General features: G+C 45.7%; 2 protein-coding genes across 20 annotated transcripts in view; one reads left to right on the top strand and one right to left on the bottom strand.

Moving 5' to 3' along the window:
• NEMP2 (nuclear envelope integral membrane protein 2) overlaps positions 1 to 15198 on the top strand; it is a 29770-nt gene extending 14572 nt beyond the window's left edge. For 5 of the 10 annotated variants that reach the window (XM_045086504.1, XM_045086503.1, XM_013061874.2 and 2 more), the window contains 6 exons: positions 131 to 203; positions 1259 to 1352; positions 2160 to 2274; positions 4325 to 4550; positions 7720 to 7896; positions 8543 to 15198. In XM_045086504.1, coding sequence (XP_044942439.1) covers positions 131 to 203; positions 1259 to 1352; positions 2160 to 2274; positions 4325 to 4550; positions 7720 to 7896; positions 8543 to 8666 — 809 coding nt within the window. In that variant the 3' untranslated portion in view covers positions 8667 to 15198. The other 5 variants (XR_006608509.1, XR_006608508.1, XM_045086501.1 and 2 more) reach the window with 5 other exon arrangements.
• Positions 15199 to 15204: 6 nt separating this feature from the next.
• The window catches only part of MFSD6 (major facilitator superfamily domain containing 6), a 70150-nt gene continuing 63051 nt past the window's right edge, over positions 15205 to 22303 (bottom strand). For 4 of the 10 annotated variants that reach the window (XM_004763400.3, XM_045086491.1, XM_045086499.1 and 1 more), the window contains 4 exons: positions 21776 to 21937; positions 20805 to 20903; positions 19175 to 19455; positions 15205 to 17255 (listed from right to left, as the gene is read on the bottom strand). In XM_004763400.3, coding sequence (XP_004763457.1) covers positions 17052 to 17255; positions 19175 to 19455; positions 20805 to 20903; positions 21776 to 21937 — 746 coding nt within the window. In that variant the 3' untranslated portion in view covers positions 15205 to 17051. Of the gene's footprint in view, positions 17256 to 17416; positions 17442 to 19174; positions 19456 to 20804; positions 20904 to 21775; positions 21938 to 22303 lie in introns of those variants that run through there. The other 6 variants (XM_045086493.1, XM_045086492.1, XM_045086494.1 and 3 more) reach the window with 6 other exon arrangements.

The following is a 22303-nucleotide window of genomic DNA, read 5'->3' as shown; positions in this document are numbered from 1 at the left end:
TAAGTCTCTTTTTTGATTTTCTGGATTTTGTTTTTCTGGAGTGACATTCCAATAAATTGAGTTTTCTCTTCTTTCACTAACTACATTGACGTAAAACCTTTGTCGTGTGTGTCTGTCTTTTTTACTCCAGTTGTAGATTTCAAACTCTTCCTTGTGTTTGTGGCAGGCGTTTTCCTCTTCTTTTATGCAAAGACGTTGAGTCAGTAAGTATCCATTTTACTTTGTTAATTTTGTCAATTATCCTTTATCCTTTTAAAAAGAGGATAGCACAATTTTGACCCCATGCTAAATATTTCCACACTAGCTTTTAGTTCCTGCTGTGGTTTTACAAACAATAGATAGTGCTTGAAAGGCCTTTAAAAACTGAGTAACAGCACACGATATGTATATTTCAGAGTGCTTTTACTTGTATTACTTTGTATTATGTATTAATATACATTTGAAAATCTGATCCTCTTAAGGATTGCGTCAGCGCTGTATTGGTCTCATTTCATAGATGAGAAGGCCAGCATTCATCATCACATGACTGCTCTTGCTAGGGCTGAGATTTCTACTCGGGTTTCTGATGCCAGATGCCTTGCTCTCTCTGTTAGAGTCGAGCTGCCTCCAAGATTTGTCGCTCTGATACAGAAGTTGAATTTAACAAGTGTCTGACTCTTGGAGAAACATAACCTGATATTTTGCGTATTACCACTTCTCTCATGAAAAAGGAGTCTTTTTCTAGTAATATTTTACTTCTTAGCCTGCTCTTCTCCATAGTGTTCATCTTTCTCGTAGTATAATTAAGTGCGTTTCATGTAATCTGTGGCCTTTAGAACCCAATGTCAGTCAGTTAACTCAGAGAGGCCGGGCTGCAAGCCTGAGTCCCAGCTGGCAGATGCTCACTTGGGGAAGGTCTTTAATATGTTGGTGCCTTTGTTTCGTCCCCTGTGAAGTTCAGACCCGGCTAGCCACCTCACGGGGCTGTTGTGAGTGCGTGCAAAGCTCACAGGCCAGCGTCTGCTACATAGGAGGTGCTCAGTAATTCTTACATCAGATTCTAAACAGAGAAGGTAACTCAGACATTTTGTTTTGAGTTAGTGCCAAGCTATTTACCATAAATTTCAAGTACAGACTTCATTTTTTAAGAGTATAGGATATAATTAAAGGTACCATCTGAATTTTTCTTCTTAGTATTCTTAGTATCAGGTTAAACATGGTTTTAATACTGAAAGTCCTGCTTAACATTTAAATGGCTTTTATCTGCTTGTTTTGACAGAAGTCCTATTTTCTTTTACTCTTCTGGGACCGTGCTAGGTGTTCTGATGACATTAGTCTTTGTCCTGCTGCTGGTGAAAAGGTTTATTCCTAAGGTGGGCATACTGTGTATAAATGAATAGAAGAGGGAAACCATGATCTCATAGACATGAAAAATTGATCAAAGTTAACTCACATTGACTGTGACAGTTCCTAATTAAAACTGTGTTTCTACATTGTATAAACTGACTTGAAAAGGTATCTTTCTCTAGAGTTTCCATTTGTATTTGTTACTATATATACTGTAAAGTAAGTATTAAGTTTTGGTGATAATTTTTTTTGAGACCTTTTTACTTTTAGGTAATAAATTTTTCCCATGAGTGGCAGGGGTTGACCTGTGCTGAGTAGAAACCTGTCTTGTCTTAGCAGAGCTGAAGAAGGCCGTGATGCTGAACGATCAAGGCCTTGAATAGCTGCATGGCTCTATCTGGGGATTTTCTTCATTATTATTAGTTCCCAGAACACCTTTCATGAAAGAATGCTTTGTACTTAGTTGAGGATAAATAGTACTTCATGATGATAGAGTTGCAGAGATTCTCTTTAAAGCTTGTAACACCAGCATCATTTTGAGATAACTTTCTTCTTTAAAATAGTGCTTTTCCAGTATCCTGAGGATGCTGTTGAAATGCAGACTCTGACTCATAATCTGCCACGGGGCCCGAGAGTCTGCGTTCCAGCAGGCTCCTGGGTGGTGCTGATGCTGCTGGTTCATGGACCATAACTTCAACAAGACTTTAGAGAGTATCTCGAATTGACATCGGTGCAATTTGATGTAGACGTTTCTAATAGAAAGGGTTTATTTGTTTACTCCTATTTTTGTGAGAGTGAACCAAAAACTGTCATTTATTTTCTTCTGCACACAGTACAGCACCTTTTGGGCTCTAATGGTCAGTTGTTGGTTTGCTTCAGTTTATGCTGTGTGCGGATGGATGGAGGACCTCAAGTGGCTGTGGCATGAAAACAGAGTATATGTATTAGGTAGGTAATTTTTTAAAAGTATGTTCTATTGTTACTAAAGCTGAAAAGTACAACTGGAGTCCTTCTTTGGAAATACATTTCTTTCCAGAGTCTAAATTTTCCTTTTGAACTAAGGAGAAGTGCTGTTAAAAGTCTTTTTAAATTTTATTCCCACAGTTGATGATTTCAGTTCAATAGATCTCATTTTAGACTGTTTTTTTTTCCCCTATGACATCTTAGTTTTCTGTACTAATGATCAAAAGAGAAAAAAAAAAAAAGTTTGTCTCTTTTGACTGCTTGTATGCCATTGAATTGTGGTTAAGCTCTAGCCGGATCTAACTTGTAATGAAAAAATTTCTCTGAAATGTGGCTCTTTCCTTTTCTTCATGTATTCAGCATGAAAGGTGAGAAATTCTAAATATAAATGACTAATGAAAACTTGAATTTTCAGAAACAGAGAGGCTATTAGGAAGCCACTTGTTTTTATTTCATGTAACCAAAACCAAACAGCTTTTTAAAATTATTTATTTGTTCTATTTGGGAAATCATGGAGAATTGGAGGATCAGTTTTCTCCTAACCCCTTAGCACCAAATTTTTCACCTAAGTCCACCCACCCAAAACAAAAGCAATCAATTTAAGATTTATTTATTCATTTATTTGAGAGAGAAAGAGTATGTGCATGGGTGCAGGGCGTTGGGCAGAGGCAGGAGAAAAATCCTTAAGTAGACTCTGAGCATGTAGCTGGCCAGGGGACTCAGCTGTGGGGTTCCATCTCGACCCCGAGATCACGTCCTGAGCCAAAATCAAGAGTCACCCGCTTAAACAACTGAGCCACCCAGGAGTTACTATGATAAAGTATGGCAAACTTTATCATTACATCATTATCATTATATATCATTATATATTATATATATATATATATATATATCATCTGTATTCTTTTTTTTTTAAGATTTTATTTATTTATTTGACAGACAGAGATCACAAGTAGGCAGAGGCAGGCAGAGAGAGAGGGGGAAGCAGGCTCCCCGCTGAGCAGAGAGCTCGACATGGGTTTGATTCCAGAACACTGGGAACATGAACTAAGCCGAAGGCAGAGGCCTAACCCACTGAGCCACCCAGGCGCCCCGCCCCCATGATAAAGTATTTTTAAAGTAAGTTATAGATATCATGGTATGTCCCCCTGACTAGTTCAGTAAGCATCTTTAAAAAACAAGAACATTTTCTCTGTAGTTAAATAACAATTAAATTTAAAAAATAATAATTACATAAATTACTCAGGTCATGTTTAGATTTCCTAAGTGCGCTTGATGGTTGGTTGTATAAGGGGAGATATAGTCCAGAACCGTATTTTGCATCTGCGATGTCTCGTAAGTCTTTTTAAATCCATAACAATTCCTTTTCTCCTCATAGTGATACCCAGTCTCCTTGCCTTACCGAGCGTCCCACTTTCTGGGTTTCTCTCATGGCTCCTTTGTGGTGTAATTTAACTTGCTCTTCTCTCCCCTTTCTGAACTGGAAAGTCGATCTTGAGGCTTCCTTAGGTATGAGTGAAACACACAGTGGGATATACGAGAAATGCATGTTTCATGTTGGATCCCAGGAGGAGATGCGAACTGTCTCATCGTCCCACCATTGTTAGTGCAGAAACTGAGCACTGCACGGGGGGCGGGGGGTGCAGCAGGGTCCATCTGTTATAAAATTGTACCTTCCTTTTTTAACTAGAAAGTAAAAATAAAAAATAAAGTTTGTAGCCAGCTGTGACCTATGCTGAGGCTTAAATCCTAACCAGAGCAACCATGAGAACATTGGTCCATCGAGGACTCTGGACTAAAAAACAGATACATATCGTAATAATTTATTATTGCATATCCTTAATCATTACAAAAGGCAGTGTCACATGGAAGGAGTAACCATCCCTCTATGTGTTTTTCAGTCTTACTTCTTTGGAAAAAGAAATCATAAATATGAAGTCTTTCTGATATGTTCTTAGCTTAAGTCAAGGCTCTGCCAGGATTTTTCATACAGCTTTTCAAGTTCAGATTTTCAAGTTCTTCTGCTTTTTTACAGGCTATGTCCTAATGGTGGGATTTGTCAGCTTTGCTGTTTGTTACAAACACGGGCCCCTTGTCGATGAAAGGAGCGTAAATCTCCTGGCGTGGACACTGCGGCTCCTCGCCCTGGTCTTGATCTACTGCGGGGTCACCGTGCCCCAGTGCTCTTATGCAGTCATGGTCCTCATCCTGTCCTTCAGGAGTCTGCGCTACCCCCTGAAAGCCTTCAGTTACGTGAGGTGGTGCGTATCTTTTTTGCCTTGTAAATTGGACATTTTGAGCTCTAGTTTTATTTATTGTTGTGGTAAGTTTCTTGCTCGTGTCGTATTTCGTCTCATGATTAACTGTATTTGATCTGGGGGTTTGAGAGCGGAGGAGGCTAGAGAACGTAGTGTCGAATTCCATCTCATCTCTCGTCTTCATTCGTCTTTCAGGGAAGTGCCCCCAGTTACTAGGTAATTACAGCTCACCCAGAATTCACTAAAACCAGTGGCAAAATTACTTGCACTCTGGGTTGCCTAAAATTTGTACTTTCATTCTACATTTCCTTTCATTAGGGCCCAAGTTTGCTTTAAAGGTATTTGTTGTGCTTATGAAATAGAGCTAGAAAAATGATTGAAAAGTACTATTTATGCTTAGGATTTTTTTTTTTTTAGGTTTGAAGCTAAGGATTAAGCCTTTTAAAAATACAGAAAGAGCGATGAGGGAACTTCACTGCCACAGCTGTATTATGTCTGTCCTTAGTCATCGAGTCCAACCACCTTTTTTTGAGTCAGGTACACAGACGGAGGGACAGTTTCTCTCCCTGAGGTGTGTTCGTTGAGACAGCAGCTTACAGTTCTGTATCTTTGAAGTGTTAAGATATACCTGATCAGGGACTGCGGCACATAGAGAAGGTTCCAGGGAGTGTCTGAAGAAGAAATTACTAGGCTGAATCTTCATGAATTAAAACAGCGAGGTGAGTAGATGTGGAAAGGACTTTCCTGACAGGGAGATGGCCCGGTCCGGTAGCACCATGAGGCTGGTGAGCGCGGGGGGCATCGGCAACACTATGGAGGCATCACAGGCCGTGCTAAGGAATCTCGTCTGGGTCTGAGGTAGTGGAGGCCGGAAGCCATCACGCATTTCAGTCAAGCTCTCTGCCTGCCGCTTGGACCAGATTCATGAATCCAGTGGCTTTTGGCTGGAACCGAGGGGGCGATGCTGAGCAGGGGTCAGGCGCTGGGGCACTCCCGAGGACTGTGGGAAATTCTGCGGTGCAGCATCCTCAGAAAGGGGGCAGTCACTACTCAGCTTGAGCTGACTGTTGCCATGGAGGAGTACGGGCCCTGCCTTGCCAGATCTTCTGTTTTTTGTTTTTTAGAAAAGCTGGGAATATGGATTTGAATATGAATTCTTATGTTTAAATGCTGGCAACTAATCGGGAAATAAAAATACATTCAGCAGTCAGGATCAAAGCGGAGACCGTGAACCTCCCAGGGTGGTGGGATGTGGCCCAGCTGCCTTCTGGCTCAGGGGCCGTGTATAACCGGGAGGCCCCGAGGCGGTGACAGCACAGCCAAGCACGCAAGAGGTGATGAGGGCCTAGACTCAGGTAGTGAGGGAGTTAATAAATATTTATGAGGCAAACCTAGCCGAGAGGAAGGAGACTCTGGTAAGTGGTAGTTTACGGATCTGGGACTGCATATGTAGCCGTGTCACCGTGTTAAGCACATACCAGTGACAGGACAGGGCTCTTGAGTAGAGAATGTTGGCAAGGCTGAAAGGCAGCAGGGCCTGGTTGGAGGGGCTGCTGCTGGCTGCTGCTCCTGGGCCTGCCGCAGAGGCTGACAGTGACTGGGATTACCAGAGGTCCCTCTGCTAGGAGGAGGCTGGCCAATCCCCACTTCCCCAGCCTCCAGCCCTTTGCCAGGCTTTTGGCTTGAGGAACCCAAGACAGAATTTGGGCCTCTTTCCCCTCAAACATCCGGTTGCCACGCCAAGTGTGAAGTGTGTTCTGTCATCTGCGTGATGGTCCTGCGCACTTGCACACTCTGTTAACGTGACCTAAAACGATGTTCTGTAATTTCCTTAGCTTCTCATTTTGCCAGTGAATAATTATGTGAGGAACAACAGGATAAAACAGGAACATACGGGTTAACTAACAAACCAGAGGAATAATACCTTGATTTGTACAGTAGTTTAGTTGTACGAAGAGCTGTGTGACTGTGCCCTAGTGTAGGGTTGCTACTCTCTCAGTCAGCCTTGTCGACCTCCCTGGAGGCCACTCACTGTGCTAAGCCCTTTTACACAGAGGACTTGCTTTCATCCCCACAGTGACCTGTCAGGTAGACGTTACTGCTTTCACTTTGTTCTTCCGTGCAAAGCGAGGCTCAGAGTGGCTAAGGAATTGCTTCTGTTGACTCCGTGATAAACCTCAAAGCCAGAGTCATGCCTTAGTCTTCTGCTCAGAGGCCAGAGGTTTTCCTCGAGGGAGACCGGACTGGTATTCAGAAAAAGAGAAGGAAATAATGTCAGCCGCATTGACTCTTCACTGCCACACAGTCTTCAAAAGTTTAAAGGTCCCAACCCTTAAGAGAATATATGTTTAAACCACCTCCTGATAATTCTTATACTCATCCAGATTTGGGACTCTCTGGTTAAATTAAATTTTAAAGCACCCAAGAATATTTTTATTTGTTCATTTTTTTGAATTATTAAGCCACCCAAGAATATTAAAAAAAAACTCATTGTTAAATGTAACATATGTGCTAAACATATGTGTTATCATCTTGCCATTTTTATGAGATTCTTTCCTTTAGGACTTTCCTGATTGGAAAAAAAAAAAATTCCAGTCATGATCCCCTCCGCATATGGCAAGGGAGGACTTATTATAAATTATTGTACATAAATGATCCTCGTACAGTATTTATTCCTCTCTAGGATTAGTCAGGATCTCCACCACTAGGTGGAGGCGATATCCCGCAGATCCTTCTCTTTTTGGGCCTGTGCACTAAGTGGTCATTGATTCTACCAGGTCTCCTTAAAAGGGCATCTCAGACAATTGCTTCCATTAGTGCCTGAGAGTGTGAGCGAACCAAGCATAAAAGAGCCAGACTTTTCATGGTCTGCTTGTGCAGTTAAAGGTCACTGAGATGAAAAATACAATTAATATGTCTGTCAGAAATTGAGCCTCAAATTCCTAGAAACGTAATTCAGGACAGTCCAGGAGGAGAGGAAATGTCCAGCGAGGCCCAGCTGTGCATGTTCTGTGTGCCGCGGTCACGGTAAGAACCCAGAGCTCCAGTGTCCTATCAAGGAAGTCAGGTGTCACTGCTCCTTTCTAAGAAACGTGTTTTTATAAGTCTTAAGGATTGAGCTGAGCAGTCAGCTATGACCAGGACTCCAGCAACCAAATGCCGCGTGTTTCAGGAAGACGAAGCGGTGGCGGGCCGCGGTCAAGCCGGCGGGCAGGTTCCTCACCGAGGACGAGTACCGCGAGCAGGCGGACACGGAGACCAGCGGCGCCCTGGAGGAGCTGCGGCGCGCCTGTCGCAGGCCAGACTTCCCGGCCTGGGTGGTCGTCTCCAGACTCCGGGCCCCCAACAAGTAAGCCCTGCCCCGTGCTCCAGCCCACCGTGGGGTAGAAGGTGTGTGCGGGCGCCGCGGTGGGTCCCTAGGTGCGCTTCAGACCAGGAGCAGACCTGCCGGTAGCAGGTGCCGGTAGCAGGTCGCGTCCCACTGCCAATGTCAGGACAGACACTTACTGGACGTTCCGAGAGGGAAGGGCAGAAAGATCTCGTCCATGTGGGGGGTCCCCGGTATGGAAGATCATTTTCAAAGTTGAACAAGAGAGACATCTTTGCCCCAACATCTTTTTCCTTACTGCTTCCCCTTCTTCATAGCCTTATCCAAATAACAGTGCCCTCAGACTGAACGTTGAAAGGGGAAAGTATTGATGTGCTAAAATAACCGTGAATAAGGAACCTAGTAAGAAAGAGGCAAGGAATGAGCAAATGGGAGTGGGTATGTTCGGCAGCAGTCAGTGCTCGTAAGTGTGCCTGCTTCTCTGTTCTTTCCCTGAATTTCTCTAGAAGCCGCTGCCATTTTTGCATCCAGCGTATAACTGCTGTTCTCTATTGACATAAAGTCCAATTTAATTAAGGAGGATAAATAGTAAGAGAACATGTTATCTTCCAAATAAACCTTTCTGTGATGACATTGACCTTATTTAAAACAAATAAATACTTATCAGATTTGCAGACTTTGTTCTTGGAGGAAGCCACTTGTCACCTGAAGAAATGAGTCTGCATGAAGAGCAGTACGGGCTCGGGGGCGCCTTCTTGGAGGAGCAGCTGTTTAACCTGAGGACGGCCTGATGGCCGCCTGTGCGTTCACTCCGTTCTGGACAAGGAAATGGGTTAAGGGCTAGGATCCTATTAACGTTGGCCAGAGCTGTTCTAGGGAACAGTGGCAAAAGCATTTACTACAGGAAGGAGTCCTACTGGAAAAGAAGACTGAACTATATTGAAGATGACTTTTCATTCCTGGTGAGTTCTGATACTTACTGTGCTATAGGTGGCCATCAAGATTCTGGGACAGTCGTTACCACTTTCCCTGAGTGAAGACTGTCATCAGGAACAGGGACTCATGTTGATCTTCAAGGAGCCATTGAACACGAACATCTGCCCCATCAATACCAGGACGTTATATCTTAACCCTCTTAACCTTCAGAACCCGTGACAGAAGACTGGCTTGCTCTTCCTACGTGCTCTTTGTAAAAGTGCTGCCAGAGACCTGCGGCCGCTGGACCAGTGTTCTCCAGAGAATGATCCGTAAGATGCTAGTAAATGCTAGTCAGTGAAGGGAATCTGAGGTCATCTAAGATTGATACAAAGTTGAACAAACATGCTGCAGGATTTCTCAGAGCCTTTAATGCTGCTGATGCACATCGTGAATCTCCTCAAGAGAAGTTGTGTGCAGCAGTTTCTGACTGCACAGATCCCTTTTTGACCACAGATCCCTTTTTCATGAGGTTAATATTCCTATGAACAGTTTGGAAAATGCCAATGATAGCAAGATTGAGGTTTGAGGAGGTTAAATAACTTGTCCAAAACCATTTAGAGGCAGCACTGGGACTAGAACTGCAGCCCTAGTGTTTCCTGCAATTCTCAGGGTTAAGAGACTTTAAGAGGTGGGCCTAGGGGCCATCTCCCTAGAGCCTTGGGTCTTACCATATTGGTGACTTTTAAAAAAAATTTTAAATAATGGACAGTTAGCTGTTTGGTAACTGTGATAGAGAAACATTTCTTAAGATTATATTTTAAAGCTTGATAATATTTTTACGGACATGTAAAAATCAGAAATGAGAATTATTTTCTGTAATATTTTGTATGTTGAAATTGAAGACATTTAACTTCCTGTGACATTTTGAGCTGACTGGTCCATTTTTAAAAATTTAGTTATATATATTTGTAAGAGTTTCCTACAAAACAGATTTGTGATCTTTCTTCACAGAACACATCTTTTTTTTCTTGATTCTCCAGAGTGAAATGAGGGACTGTGAACTTGAACCCTGGGGTGAGAAGGCCAACACTTAAGAGCCGAGAAATGCTGTGAGCAGGGCAAAACAATGCAAGGGTTAGGATGGGCTAAACTGGTTAACTTTAAGAACAAACATGGGCTTTTTTGCTGTGACAGGTTCATGAAGAATGAGGACTCCCCTTTTACTGAAAGAAGCATTTTCGGAGGAGGGTGTACAGGGAATTTGAAGCGGCTGTCCTGAGGCACGGTCAGCAGAGTGTTTCTAAATTGTTGAATGAGGGCAAGGCTCCCATTTGGAACTTCTAGGTTGATTTTCAGTGATATTTCCTCTTTGAAACAGTGTGTCAGTGTTTTAACAAGTTTCTCTTTGGCCAGGTATTTTTAATATTGGAGCTTGGCAATTTTTTGTGAAATGCACTAAATTCAATCTGTGCTTCCAGAGACTGATTTCAAATACCAAAGAATCTTCCATTCAAATTTATGATGATTGTGATGATGATGTTTTATAACTATAAATGGTTCTCAGGTCATTTTTGTTATAGTTTAATTTGATTTTTTTACAATTAAATTTATTCCTGATATAAATGTATCAGATGTATCCGTGCTTGTGCTCACCACATTCACCTCGGGGGCAGTTTGTGACCGAATGCGTGTGCTGTGCGAGGAACACATGAGCCGTCAGCTGGGGTTCCCAGGGGCTGTCCGTGCAGAGCCCCTGGGGCTTACCTATGCAGGGTGGAAGAGGTGCTGACCACAGAAGGAAGCAGCTCTCCATGGGTCAGGCTGGGTGTCACCCTCACAACGAAAGGAAAAGAACAAGTCTTCCAGGATACTGTTTTCCATGTTTAATTTTAGAGGAAATCAGGAATCTGTCAGTTTGTTATGTGAGCACTGTGAGAAGCTAAACCATTACAAGGGTTGCTTGTGATACATGTGGTGTTATGTTGTGTTCATTTGATTTGGGGTTTATTACAGCGCCGATTACTGTTCCTATCCCCAGGAGGCAATATACCGATGACTCCCATAGGAGACCTGCCTTCTCTTCTTCCTCCCTTCCTTCCTCTCTTTTTCTCTCTTCCCTACCTCCTTCCCCATCTGTTATTTATTTAAAGGCCTTTAAACTGTGTAAATGATCAGTCAGTAAAATGGCTCTGCCCTTCACAGGTGGTTGAAAGTTGGCCTCGTGCTTCCTATCGCTATAGGTGTGCAATTAGGGACCATAACTGGACCTTTGTATTACTGCTTATGCGAGGTACCTCATAAAAGCTTACTGTTGTTGGCAAGTTGGGACTATTTGACACCAAAATGTGTGGGTGAGATTTAGCTTAGGTGGCAATGATGAAACAATTGTATCATTCAAATGTTATTTTTAAAGGTTTTAAAACACATTTTACATTTCACAAAAAAATGGTTTGTGAATTGCATGTACAATTTGCCAATAATAGTAAGGGCTGAATTAGAGGGGAGTGTCCATCTGATGTTTAGGATAATACTTGAATTTATTACCCTTTTTATTAAATCTAGAAATTTAAGAAATTTCAGACTTTAAGAGGCCTGGAATAGGTGATGGATGATTCGTGTATCTAAACATGGGAAAGAATTAAGACTGCTGCAGTTGTGTCAAGAAAAGAAAAAAGATTATTCTGTATGTGATTATTTCCCAGTTAGAGAAGTAGAATTTTTTTTTAAATCAGCTTTTTTGTGCAGCTGTTATGCAGAGATAACATAATGGATGAAGAATTTTAAGAAGCCTGCCATAAGCCAGAGGTGTTTGTAGGTGGCCCCTGGAGTAAGCTGCCTCCTGAAAGACCCCGTGGTTGGTGATATAACTAACATTGGAGACATAAGCACGTGGGTGTGAGTCTTGACCTTGTTGATTTAGAACCTGATTTTTGTCATTGTACCATAGGAAGACCTGTCTCATACTAGCCAATTCATATTGTCTATTTAGTGATTCACAGCCACAAACAAAACGACATAAGGATTAAAAACACTTGAATTGATGAAACCAGCAGATTCTCTCCCAGAAGACCCCTATGAAGGTCAAATGGTGGTAAGAAGGTTGCTTGAGCAGAAAGAACAAAGGGAGTTCGGTACATAATTCACATATTTAATGTCACCAGAACAAGTCCAGTGCAACCCCCTCAGTGGGGCTACCGTTGCTAATGTGACACGAGATACTCTCTCTTGGCAGAGACCACCCTTCCTTTATGCAGGCCCTACCAGCTTTTCCTTCTGCGATTGTTGTTTTTGTATTCTTTGGGTCATTGACCAGCATCTCCACCCCCTTCTACTGGGCATGGTCTTTGTTCAGATATGTTGTTGAAGTCTGCAGGAGGCTAGTTACCTATTTCAGGAAACTATGTCTCTTTGGCAATGACCCCTGAGTGTGTATCCTAATAGGTCACGGAGATGTGGGTTGAGTGTTGAGTGTATATTTACTAGGATAAATGGGAGATATATTCAGTTGGGTAGCTGCTCTTTGTTTCTTACTTAAATTGTTTGGGGGAATCTGTTTAACACTTTTTAGATTTCGTCCATTTTCCAACAAGGCAGCAATCAAAAGGAGAAAGGGGAGGAGGACCAGCATTTGGTAGCGATGTATCATGTGCTGCACTAGGCCCTTCCTATGCCTCTTCAGTTAGAGTTCTGATCACTCTGTAATATGCTGTAGCGTCATTTACATTTTTCAGCTGAGGGGAGACTCAGAGAAGGTCGCCAAAGACATAGTAGCTAAAGTGATAGAATCAAAGCATGAGCCTCAGTGTGTTGGGCCCATGCCTTTGTGTTGCCTTTACTGCCATCTTTCAAAAATAGAGTTAGTCAAGTTGGTGGCCACATGGCTAATCAGCTGAAGACATGACGACATCTGATGGCAGATGCAGGCCAGCTCTGGCAGAGTGAACCCATTCCCCTGCCTTCCATCAAGCCCCCCCCACAAAGAATTAAATTGAGTAGAACTGGTCTATGTGTTATTTTTCCAGACCCCCATTGATCTTTCCAGGGAACAGAAGGTTCCTGACCTTTTCAAAATGCAAGTTTACAGTAATATCCTCAGCTCTCTGGCAAAGAGAAAGGTATGTAGCTTGTTAAATGCTTATAAAATTCTTGCTTACATTTTTTGACAGCCTTAGAAGAGAAAGAAAGAAACTGGGCAATAAATGTCTTAAAACCTTTCCTGTCTGTGGCTCTTGCACACCGTAGAATTGCCTTAGTTACTTGTCATTTTCCAGCTCTTCAATTTATATTTTGCTTAATTTTGTCTCTTAACTCAGATCCGCAGGCGGCTGACCGCACATAGGAACGGAGTGCTTGCTGGGTGCGGGCGAACGTCTGAACGCGGCCCTGAAGTCTGGGAGGTCACGGGCGCAGGTGTCCGTGTGAACACGCTCCCGGAGCACCAGGCCCCAGGTGGGGAAACGAGCCGCACCTTCTCGCCCGGGGCTGCGGCGCTCGTGGTACCGGGTGTGACCAGCACCTCATTTCTCCCAGCCGCCTGGCAGGTGGGTGCGGCGATCGCTGGCGGCGGGCGGAGGAGGGCCCCGGGGCGCCGCGTCCGTGGGTTCGCAACGGCGAAGCGGAGACCCGGGGCCAGACTTGGTCTCTGGACCCCGCGCTCCACCCCCGGCCCGCACCGCTCCGGCTGCCCCGCACGTCTGCCCAGAGCCGCGGGGGCGGTGGGAGCCGCGTGGGAACCGGGCCGGACGCCTCGCCTCTCCCCGTCGAGACGCCCGTCGGCTTCCAGCTGCTCCCGCGGCCGCCGCGCGTCCTGGCGCACGGCCCGCGCCCTCGGGCCCGAGACCCCGCGCCCCGGGCCGTCCTTCCGTCCCATGTCCCCGCGCGTCCAGCCGGCGCGGGGTGCCCGAGCCCGGCGCTCCCGGAGTCGGCCGAGGCGGCGCGGGCGGGTTCCGGGGCTTGCGACGTGGCGGCACCGTGTCCGCAGGCGGCGGCGGCCCGACGGCCTCCTTGAAGGGGACTCGCTTGGCTCCGCCGCAGCCCGCTCGGCGCGGCTTCCGTCGTGCGCGGCGTCGGAGAATCGCAGGCTCCGGTCGCTCACGCCGAGGCCCGGGATCTTCCTCCGCCCGCGCCGTTCGCTGGGGCCGCTCCCACGGGACGGCGAGAAACGCGGTTCCCGCACGCACCGGCCGCGTCTCCCCGCGCCCGACGGGGCCCCCGGACGCCGAGCGGCGGGTCTGCTGGTCCTTCCCGACTCCTGCGACGCGGCCCCGCCGGCCGCCCGCGCTGACCCGGCCGCTCTCCCCGCACGCGGTCCCCGGAGTGCGTCGGGCCGGACACTCCCGCTAACCGCGCGCTGGGGTCGGCGCTGCCGGATTTCTGGGATCTGCGGAGACGGAGGAATCCGGATGAAGCGCGGCCGCACGCGCAGGGCGGCCCCCACGTGGGGGCAGGAGCGGCCGCGCTGGGTCCCGGCCATCGGGCAGGTTCGCGTCTGAGTCCCTCGGGTCCGGCTTAGCGACGTCGGTCCGCGAGGCGAGCTCCGTCCGCTGCGGCTCCGCCGGCCCCGGGGTCCCCGTGAGACACGGGACGGGCCGCGCCGGCCCCACTGGGCCCTCGGAAGGACGGAGGGACGGGAGGTCGGAGGTCGGGAGGTCGGTCTCGGCACCCCCCGCGCCCGGCACTGTGCCCGCGGCCCTCCTCGTCCAGGACTCCCGGCTCCACGCGACTGGCTCAGCGGACCGCGGCCGACGTGTCGCTCCCCGCGGCCCCAGCGGCCCCGCCCCGGCACCGGACCAGGGCGACTCGGGCGGCGCCAGCCGGTCACTCCTGCGGCCGCGGCACGATGGGCGCGGGACGGAGCGCGCTCTTCTCCGGAACTGAGGGTTCCCGCGAGCCCCCGGCCAGCGCGGCGGCTCGTCCATGGTTCTCCTGCGGGTTCTGAGGGACCGTTGAGCAGCAGCGAACCTCTCTGGATCCGTGCGGACTCGGCACGCGGGTCGCTCACGCTCTCTGCGGGCCGAGAGTGCATGCAGGACGACAGTAAGACGGCGATGACATCAGCCCGGGCTTGTGACAGCTCTGGGGATTTCCAGGGAGTCTCAAGGGAGGTTATGAAATTCTCAAATTTTAATTTGAATCCATTTTAATATTTTTTAAAGGGTGCCTGACCGGCTCAGTCAGTAGAGCATCTAACTCCTGATCTCAGGCTCCTGAGTTCAAGCCCTACACTGTGCGTGGGCCCACTTAAAAAGTAAATAAATAAATGGCATATTAAAAAATTAATAAAATGCAAATGGTGCTTTGGCAACAGTAAGAACAAGTCAGGAAGTCCACAAACCCATGAAGGCGTCTGCCCTAAAAGGCTAGAAATCACCAAATCAGCCCGCACAGTAAATGTTCCATAACAAAGGCCTGTTGGACTTGGTCTCTGTCATTGCAGAGTAAAGGGCTTTTATTTGGTCACATCTTTATCATTTAAGAAAATTTTAAAAATGATATTTTTATTTCAACATGTCAACTGTGCATTTCCAAAACAGCAGGCTTTTCAAATGAATAAATCAGAACTGTAAACACAAGACACAGTATAAGTTTTTGACTTCCTAAAGTCAGTTTCACAAATCCACATACTGTACATTCATAGGTGAGGTTCAGCCCGTCATCCATTTCTTTATTTCTATAATTACATAAGCATAATAAATACATCTGATTTTAAAGGTCACTTAAAATGAGTCATGGTAATTTACAGTACAGTACGTTTCAGTTCAAGTGCAAAAATAACTATTTGCTTAATTCTATTTCTTTCCGTTATTTTATTTCTAAGCTGTGTTTTGTGGCAAAGCTAGACATCCAAGTATAGAATTTCTTCTCCCAGTTGCAGTATTGGGCAGAAGTATGGTGTCACGGAGAAGCCTTCAGTTCACAACTCACCCTGTCTAACCAGGGTCAAGAGGTGAGGTGAGTTGCTCATCTTTAACTCTGCTCACTCAGGTATCACACATACCAGTACTGCCCTTCATTCGGCTAAAGCAGCAGCCCTCCCCCGAGGCTTCCTCCCGTCCTCAGCTTTTCCCGCGAGCCACCCACCCCGTTCTGACGTGGCTGTGATGTTCACAGGCGCACACCTCTCCCTGATCTGTCCAGGGTCTGACAGAGTCTTCGTGGAAAAGAACGCACAGAGATCTGTTCTGTCAGCCATCGGACAGTACAGTTACCGATTCTCATCCTTCCCGTTCCGGCTTCCTGTGCACCACCTTTTCCCCTCACCAAAAACAAAACAAAAACTTACCCATTGTGTAATTTTTAAAAATTGTATCCCTCTCCCAGGCACTTAAATCTTATACTGTTATTTGTAAATAGTACTGTTTAATTAAAGAAACCCTTAGGAATTCAGTGATTTTTTTTTTTTTAAATTCCCTCAGCTACTCAGAGCCCAAATCACTATAAAATTATTGAATAGTGATAGAGGCTATTTACAGTATCGATAATATTTAGTAAACCCTTGTCTGTCAAGCCACAGGATACTGAATTGGTTGGTTGATTTGAAATATTCCCTCCTCTGGTCTTAAAGCCCATTTAAAACAAAAGGCATGTTAAAGCTCAGCTTAGTTTGCAGTAGTCAATGCGGCTTTTGCAAAGAATTGACTGTTTTCATTATATACCATATACATATAAAAATATATTTGCTAGAGATATGCCAAGTTTCTAATGAAACTTTTTTTTTTTTTTTTAAACAAAAGCATATAAGCTAGTAACTTTTAACTGGCTACTTTTTTAAATATGTCATGTCATTTTTGAAACAGTTCTCTTTAAGAGATTCAAAATTATATTTTATTTCTTCCCAGTTTGCATTAAGAACCAAATAATTAGAATAAATAATCAGAAGAGGGAAACTGTATCAGCATTCACCATGAAACACTTCCTTTCCCTCCACTTAAGTGTAACTGCTGCTTTCAACCCTTACTGCACTGGCAAAGAAGTCCTAGAGTCCTGAACCTGACCAGCCGGGGAGCTGGACGTCTTCACTGAACTCCCATTCCCCTTCTGCGAGTTCCACAGGATTATGGGAGTTTACCTGTTCCTGCCAGTATGTACTGTAGCGCCTGTGTGTGTGTGTGTGTTTCCATGTTGATGAGTTTAGGTGTTCAGAAGCGTATACAGTGCTATGCTTCTCACGGTGAGGCATGTCTTAGGTTCGGGGAGCCTCTCCCTCTGTCCCGGCAGAGGAGCCCGGTTCCATGCAGGGTGTGAGATGAGTGGCGCCCTCAGTGTCCCCCAGCGGCAGGCTGAGCCTGCTGGTCCTCCCTCTCCTCCACACGCTGGGCCACGCTGGGGTGAGTGGGGCTGCTCCGCGTCTGAGATGCTGCTGCTTGAGGAGATGGCTGGTTTCTAGATGGGTCAGAGTGAGTCTCACGTGGGACAGGCCGGACTCCACCAGCTAGAGAATTTTCCCGATTCTCACTGGTCCCCTGGAAGGAAAAAAAGAGAAGATGTTCTGTAGTCAGGGCTGCTTGCAAGTAAATCCAACATTTTTTATATGCCTTCAAGTCAGATATGAGAAACATGGGGAGATCATCCCGAAGTAACTTCAGGGAACAAATAAGAGAGGAATAAAGACAGAACGTCTTACCTTTCATCTCCTTTCCTATGTGCAACTGCCAAAGCCGCATGAAAAACACAAACACTTTAAGCAGACGTATCTTGTGCATGAAGGAACATCACTACCAAAATGCCTAGTATCATGAGGAAGACAATTTACATCAGCAAATATCTACTGAGCCTCCACCATGGTGACAAGTCACTGAGCAAGCAGCATGGAATTGAAACTCGGGCCGTTTGCTGAGACCACAGAACTCAAGAGCTGGGACCACCTGCCAGATGCAAGTGAGGCATCCTCCGCCTCAGAGACAAAGCCAGCAGAAGGTGTCCCGAAATTCAGAATCCTGATGAAATATTTGGGATTTAAAGTGTACACTACAAGTTACACAAGATGGAAATCTGTGCAAGGAAGGGTATCAGGAGCAGCCCTCGGGTCAGCAGCCGTAAGGGATGTGAGTCGGCACGTGCTCCAGCACATGTCCCCCAGCACATCTGTAAGATGCCCCCTCGCCACAGTCCAGGAACATGTGTTCTTAAAAACACATTTTCCTCTGAGTCATTATACATCACTTCAAATAGCTGACTGGCAAAGAAAATGTTTTATTTCTGTGATTTAGTCTGTGATGGATTCTACAAGGTAAAGAAATCTTAATACGCCTTCTTACTTGTAAGAAAAACTAAACCATCCCAGCCAGTTTCTCGTAATCCTAACGTAACAGAACCAAATGTGATGATGATACGGAGGCCCGCCAGGCTTCCGTGAAAAGGAGGACGCGTGCCCGAGTGAAGAAGACTCCACCCTTCGCGCAGCAGATCTTGTCCTTTCTTCTGCTTGGCGTCCCCTAGACGCTCCTCCCGCCCCCAAGACTCTCCTCTCTGACTGAGCAGCATGTTCATGTGAGTTTATAATCTTGACAATGAGCAAGATCGTGCGTGGACCAGGGTGCGTTACGACATGGGTGAGCAATCAGATCTGGTTTACGTTATGGAAATACTACATGTTAGGTTTACAAAGTCATGATAAATTTAATTAAGGTAGTTCAAATTTTCTAAAAGGGAAATTATCCAATTACTCTTTATTTTTGTCTTTCCTCTGTGTCCTCGGAAGCTGCTCTAGATATAGAGCTGACATGACTCATCAAGTCAAAGGATGTGATTAATGTAAACAGGGAAGGAGACTCATTACTTCAGCCGAACTATTCATAGAATTCACACTTGATCGTTTCCAAAGGCAGAATATAGATTCAGTTAACAGTCACCCATACCATTTGAGCAACATGATCTGACTTTTCTCAGGAGGGACCACATCTCTAGGGATGAGGGAAAAAAAATTTTTTTCACGTGAGGCCACCAGCCAAACAACACTTCCCCAAGCTGAGGATTCCTCAGCCTCCTACGGTGGCTCAGGGTACGAATTCATCAGATAGTTACTGAAGTCCTAGCATATATAATGTCCTCACTATAATTTCAGAATTAAAGAGAGTCACAAGTAATGGTATCCCATGGCAAGAACCATATATCGTCACTGGAACTGTCAACACTGAAATTTTAAAGAAATGTACAATCTCTTATATTTATTTTCTTTCTTTTAAGAAATATCTTCTCTGGGAAGCCTTCCTGAGCTCCATAAGGCAGAATTTTCCCTCTGCAAACCGTGCGTCCACATCTGTAACGCCCTGGTCACAGACTACCACAACCACTTGTCTGCCTGCCTGTGTCGCCCCCCAGGCTCCGTAAACCTTGCTGCGGGAGCACCACAGCTGAGTCCCCCTTGGGGGAGCACCTTTACCTGCAGAGGCTGTATCTCGGGGGCGCGGCTGTCTCTCATCAGCTGCACCATCTCTTTAATTTGGTAGAGCGCGTAGACGAAGGTCACCCAGGGAGAGGAGCTGACCCCCCAGGCCGGCTTGTTCACGTCCTCCTGTTCTTCCTGGTGTTTGGTCTTCTTGGGCGGAAGTCTGGACTCCACGCGTGGCAGGACGTCCTCTGCCTGCTGCTGTACCAAGTCGATGGTTGCTATGGGAACCGGACTAGAGGGGACGGGAATCCTTTCCGCCAGCATTGTCTTGTCTGGAGAGAAAATCATGTTTAAATCATTTTTCAGAGTTTTCTACATATTTAAACAAACATAAAAATAAATAAGCAGACAATCCCAGAAGCCCATTCCAGAGTACTTGGCGACATTAGTAACTAAATTGCTGTGTATCAAGGGCCTCTTGGTGCAAGTACTGAACAACAGATGTGATGTTTATCTTCCAGATCTCTTTACAGGTGTTGATAGATACACTATTTGTTTATGGAATTAGTGCTCATTACTCTTAGATATAATTTAATCTGTGGGCATGGGTTATCGTGAATGTGGTCTTAAGCCACTTTTAAGACTGAGTTTTTAAAGATAAGCATCTAAACAGTAATAGCTATTTCTATTGGCCTTTTACTAAAGGTCTGGACTAACACTGTATAATCCCTTTTTTTTTTTTTTTAAAGTAAGAAAAATCAGCATTGGTCTTTCCGTATAACCTGTTAGCATTAAAATCTGCCTCTGGGGTTTTGTGTAACAAGCTAGTTTTTCCCTAAGCAGAAGCACTTGAGGTGCCTGAGGCAAATTCCTCTTAAACAATAGGACTCCAGGGGCACTGGGGTGTCTCAGTCGGCTAAGTGTCTGCTTTTGATTCAGGTCACGATCCCAAGGTTCTGGCATCAGTCTCCCTCTTCAGCAGGGCGTCTGCTTCTTCCTCTTCTCCTACCTCTTCCCCCTGCTCATGCGCATGCTCTCTCTCTCTCTCAAATAAATAAATAAGATCTTTAAAAAGGAAAGAAGAAGAATAGGACACCAAAGATGAGCCTTGATCTGGGATCCAAGATCTAAGCAAGAGTATTTCCATCACTGGTTGGTTTTCTTCATTTAAAAAAAAAAAAAAAGTTGATTCAACTTGTACATTATATTTGATATAACCTCCTTCGTATGAGACAATTTTAATGAGGGTCATGCCTGGGCAAGGGAAAACTTCAAATTTAACTTTTAAGATACTGTTTTTCAAATGAATGTAAAAGTTTAGCAATTAATACCACTCCCATCCCTAGGAGTAAAATTACTGTATTGGTCGAATGTATGTGATTTAAAGTTGATATTCCTTTAGAATGCCAAAGGAATTTAAAACCAGTTCTTCCCACACTACCTTGTACTACAAAACAAAACAAAAACAAGAAAATCCCAAGCTACTTAAAATGACCAGCATCCGTTTCAACATGGGAGATAGCTTCTCCCTCACAGTGGTACACATAAATTCACTGATGCACACCCCTGAGAAAATCTAGCCAGGCGGGTCTGTTAGCACCTCTGGGTTTCTGAGGGCTACATAGAGAATTCTCCAGGGCTTCAGCCTTAGGACCCAGTAAGAGAGAATGGACAGGTTTACCTTCTTCCTCATCCGGCACTGCCAGCCACTGGATCAGGGCAAAAAGCAGGAGGATCACCAGGCAGGCCATGCCGATTCCTCGAAAGGTTGCGGCAGCCCCTGTGGAAACAGGCAGTGCACTCTCATATAATTCCAGGAACTGCCCTCATCCCAAACTGTCCAGATGCCAAAGCCCAGGCCAGAGGCAGCAGCGCTTGGGACGAACCAGAGAAGATGACTAACCGTTGCCCTCATACAGTGGAACAACAGGTCTGGTAGGTGCCAGGAGCCCCAGATGCTGCTACTGGATTGGTCATTCATCAGATTTTAAAACTACACTTATAAAGGATTGTCTCTGAGTGCCTGTTACCATAAAACTCCGCAGTGCTCTCTTCATAAAGACCATTCACCTGCTAAGCAGCCCTATTAATCAGCGGCGGGAACAGCAACGCTCTAATACTGCTAGAAATTCCAGCACCCTGGGCCGCTTTCCCTGGTGGCTGAGCAGTGCAGATGCTTCGCACAGGGTCCTCTCTTCTCCAACCCACTGCGGGGTGTCCGACAGGGAGATCGGACAGGACAGACTATGTTGTCAAGAGAGGCAGTGACCTACCAAAGGCAGCAAGTAGCTAGTTTTTTCTGCAATAACGATGAATTTTCTTTCCTCCAGCATCATGATCAGCAGGTTTAGGGTACTTTGCTCCAACCCCAAAGCACAGGCGCTTCCTCATCGTTTGGCTCCTTTGAGGTATCCGTGTAGCGCCCCATTAGTCTGTCATCGAAGTGGGCACGGGTACGGGCTGGCGCTGCCCATCTTAAGGACTTGAGCACCTGGTTTCACGGTGACGACTACCGTGAAAGTGAGTAAGATTGTACAAATCTGGGAGTTTGGCCTCTGGCAATCTTAGTAATAATCTGAGTGTTTGCTGAGGTGCTGCTGAAGAATCGTAAGTTTTCAAAAAGAAAGAGAAAAGGGGAAAAGCCATTCTTACCAAAGTAATTGACTAAGACGCCTCCGATCATGGCACCACAGCCTCTGCCCAAGCCCAGGTGAAGGCCCTGTAGGATGCCCTGAGCAGAAGTCCTCAGCTCGGGGGGGACGGCCGCGCTGAGGTAAGAGATGCAGGCTGCCCAGATGGCCGCGTGCGTCACCCCTGCAGAGGGACAGGAGAGGGGGGGTCTGATGAGCACTCTGTAGGCCACTCTTTCCTGGAGTGCGGAATACTTCATTACACACACACACTTATTAAAGATGAAGACTTGATTGCTAGTGTAAAATATGCATAACGTAAAATTTACCAGTTTAACCGTTTTTTTTTCAGCTTAACCATTTTTAAGTGCATAGTTCAGTAGCATTAGGTGCATTCAAAGTCGTATGCAACCATCCATCTCCATAATTTTTTTTTTTTTTTAATCATCCCAAACTGAAACTCTGTACCCATTAAACAATAGCTCCATGTCAGCCCTGGAAGCCACCATCGCACTTTCCTTTTCTGAGTCTGACTACTCTGGGCACCTCC

Source organism: Mustela putorius, unplaced genomic scaffold, assembly GCF_011764305.1.
Source record: "Mustela putorius furo isolate JIRA1106 unplaced genomic scaffold, ASM1176430v1.1 tig00000992_pilon_pilon_pilon, whole genome shotgun sequence".
Taxonomy (NCBI): Eukaryota; Metazoa; Chordata; class Mammalia; order Carnivora; family Mustelidae; genus Mustela; species Mustela putorius.
This window is presented reverse-complemented; position numbering and strand designations above follow the sequence as displayed.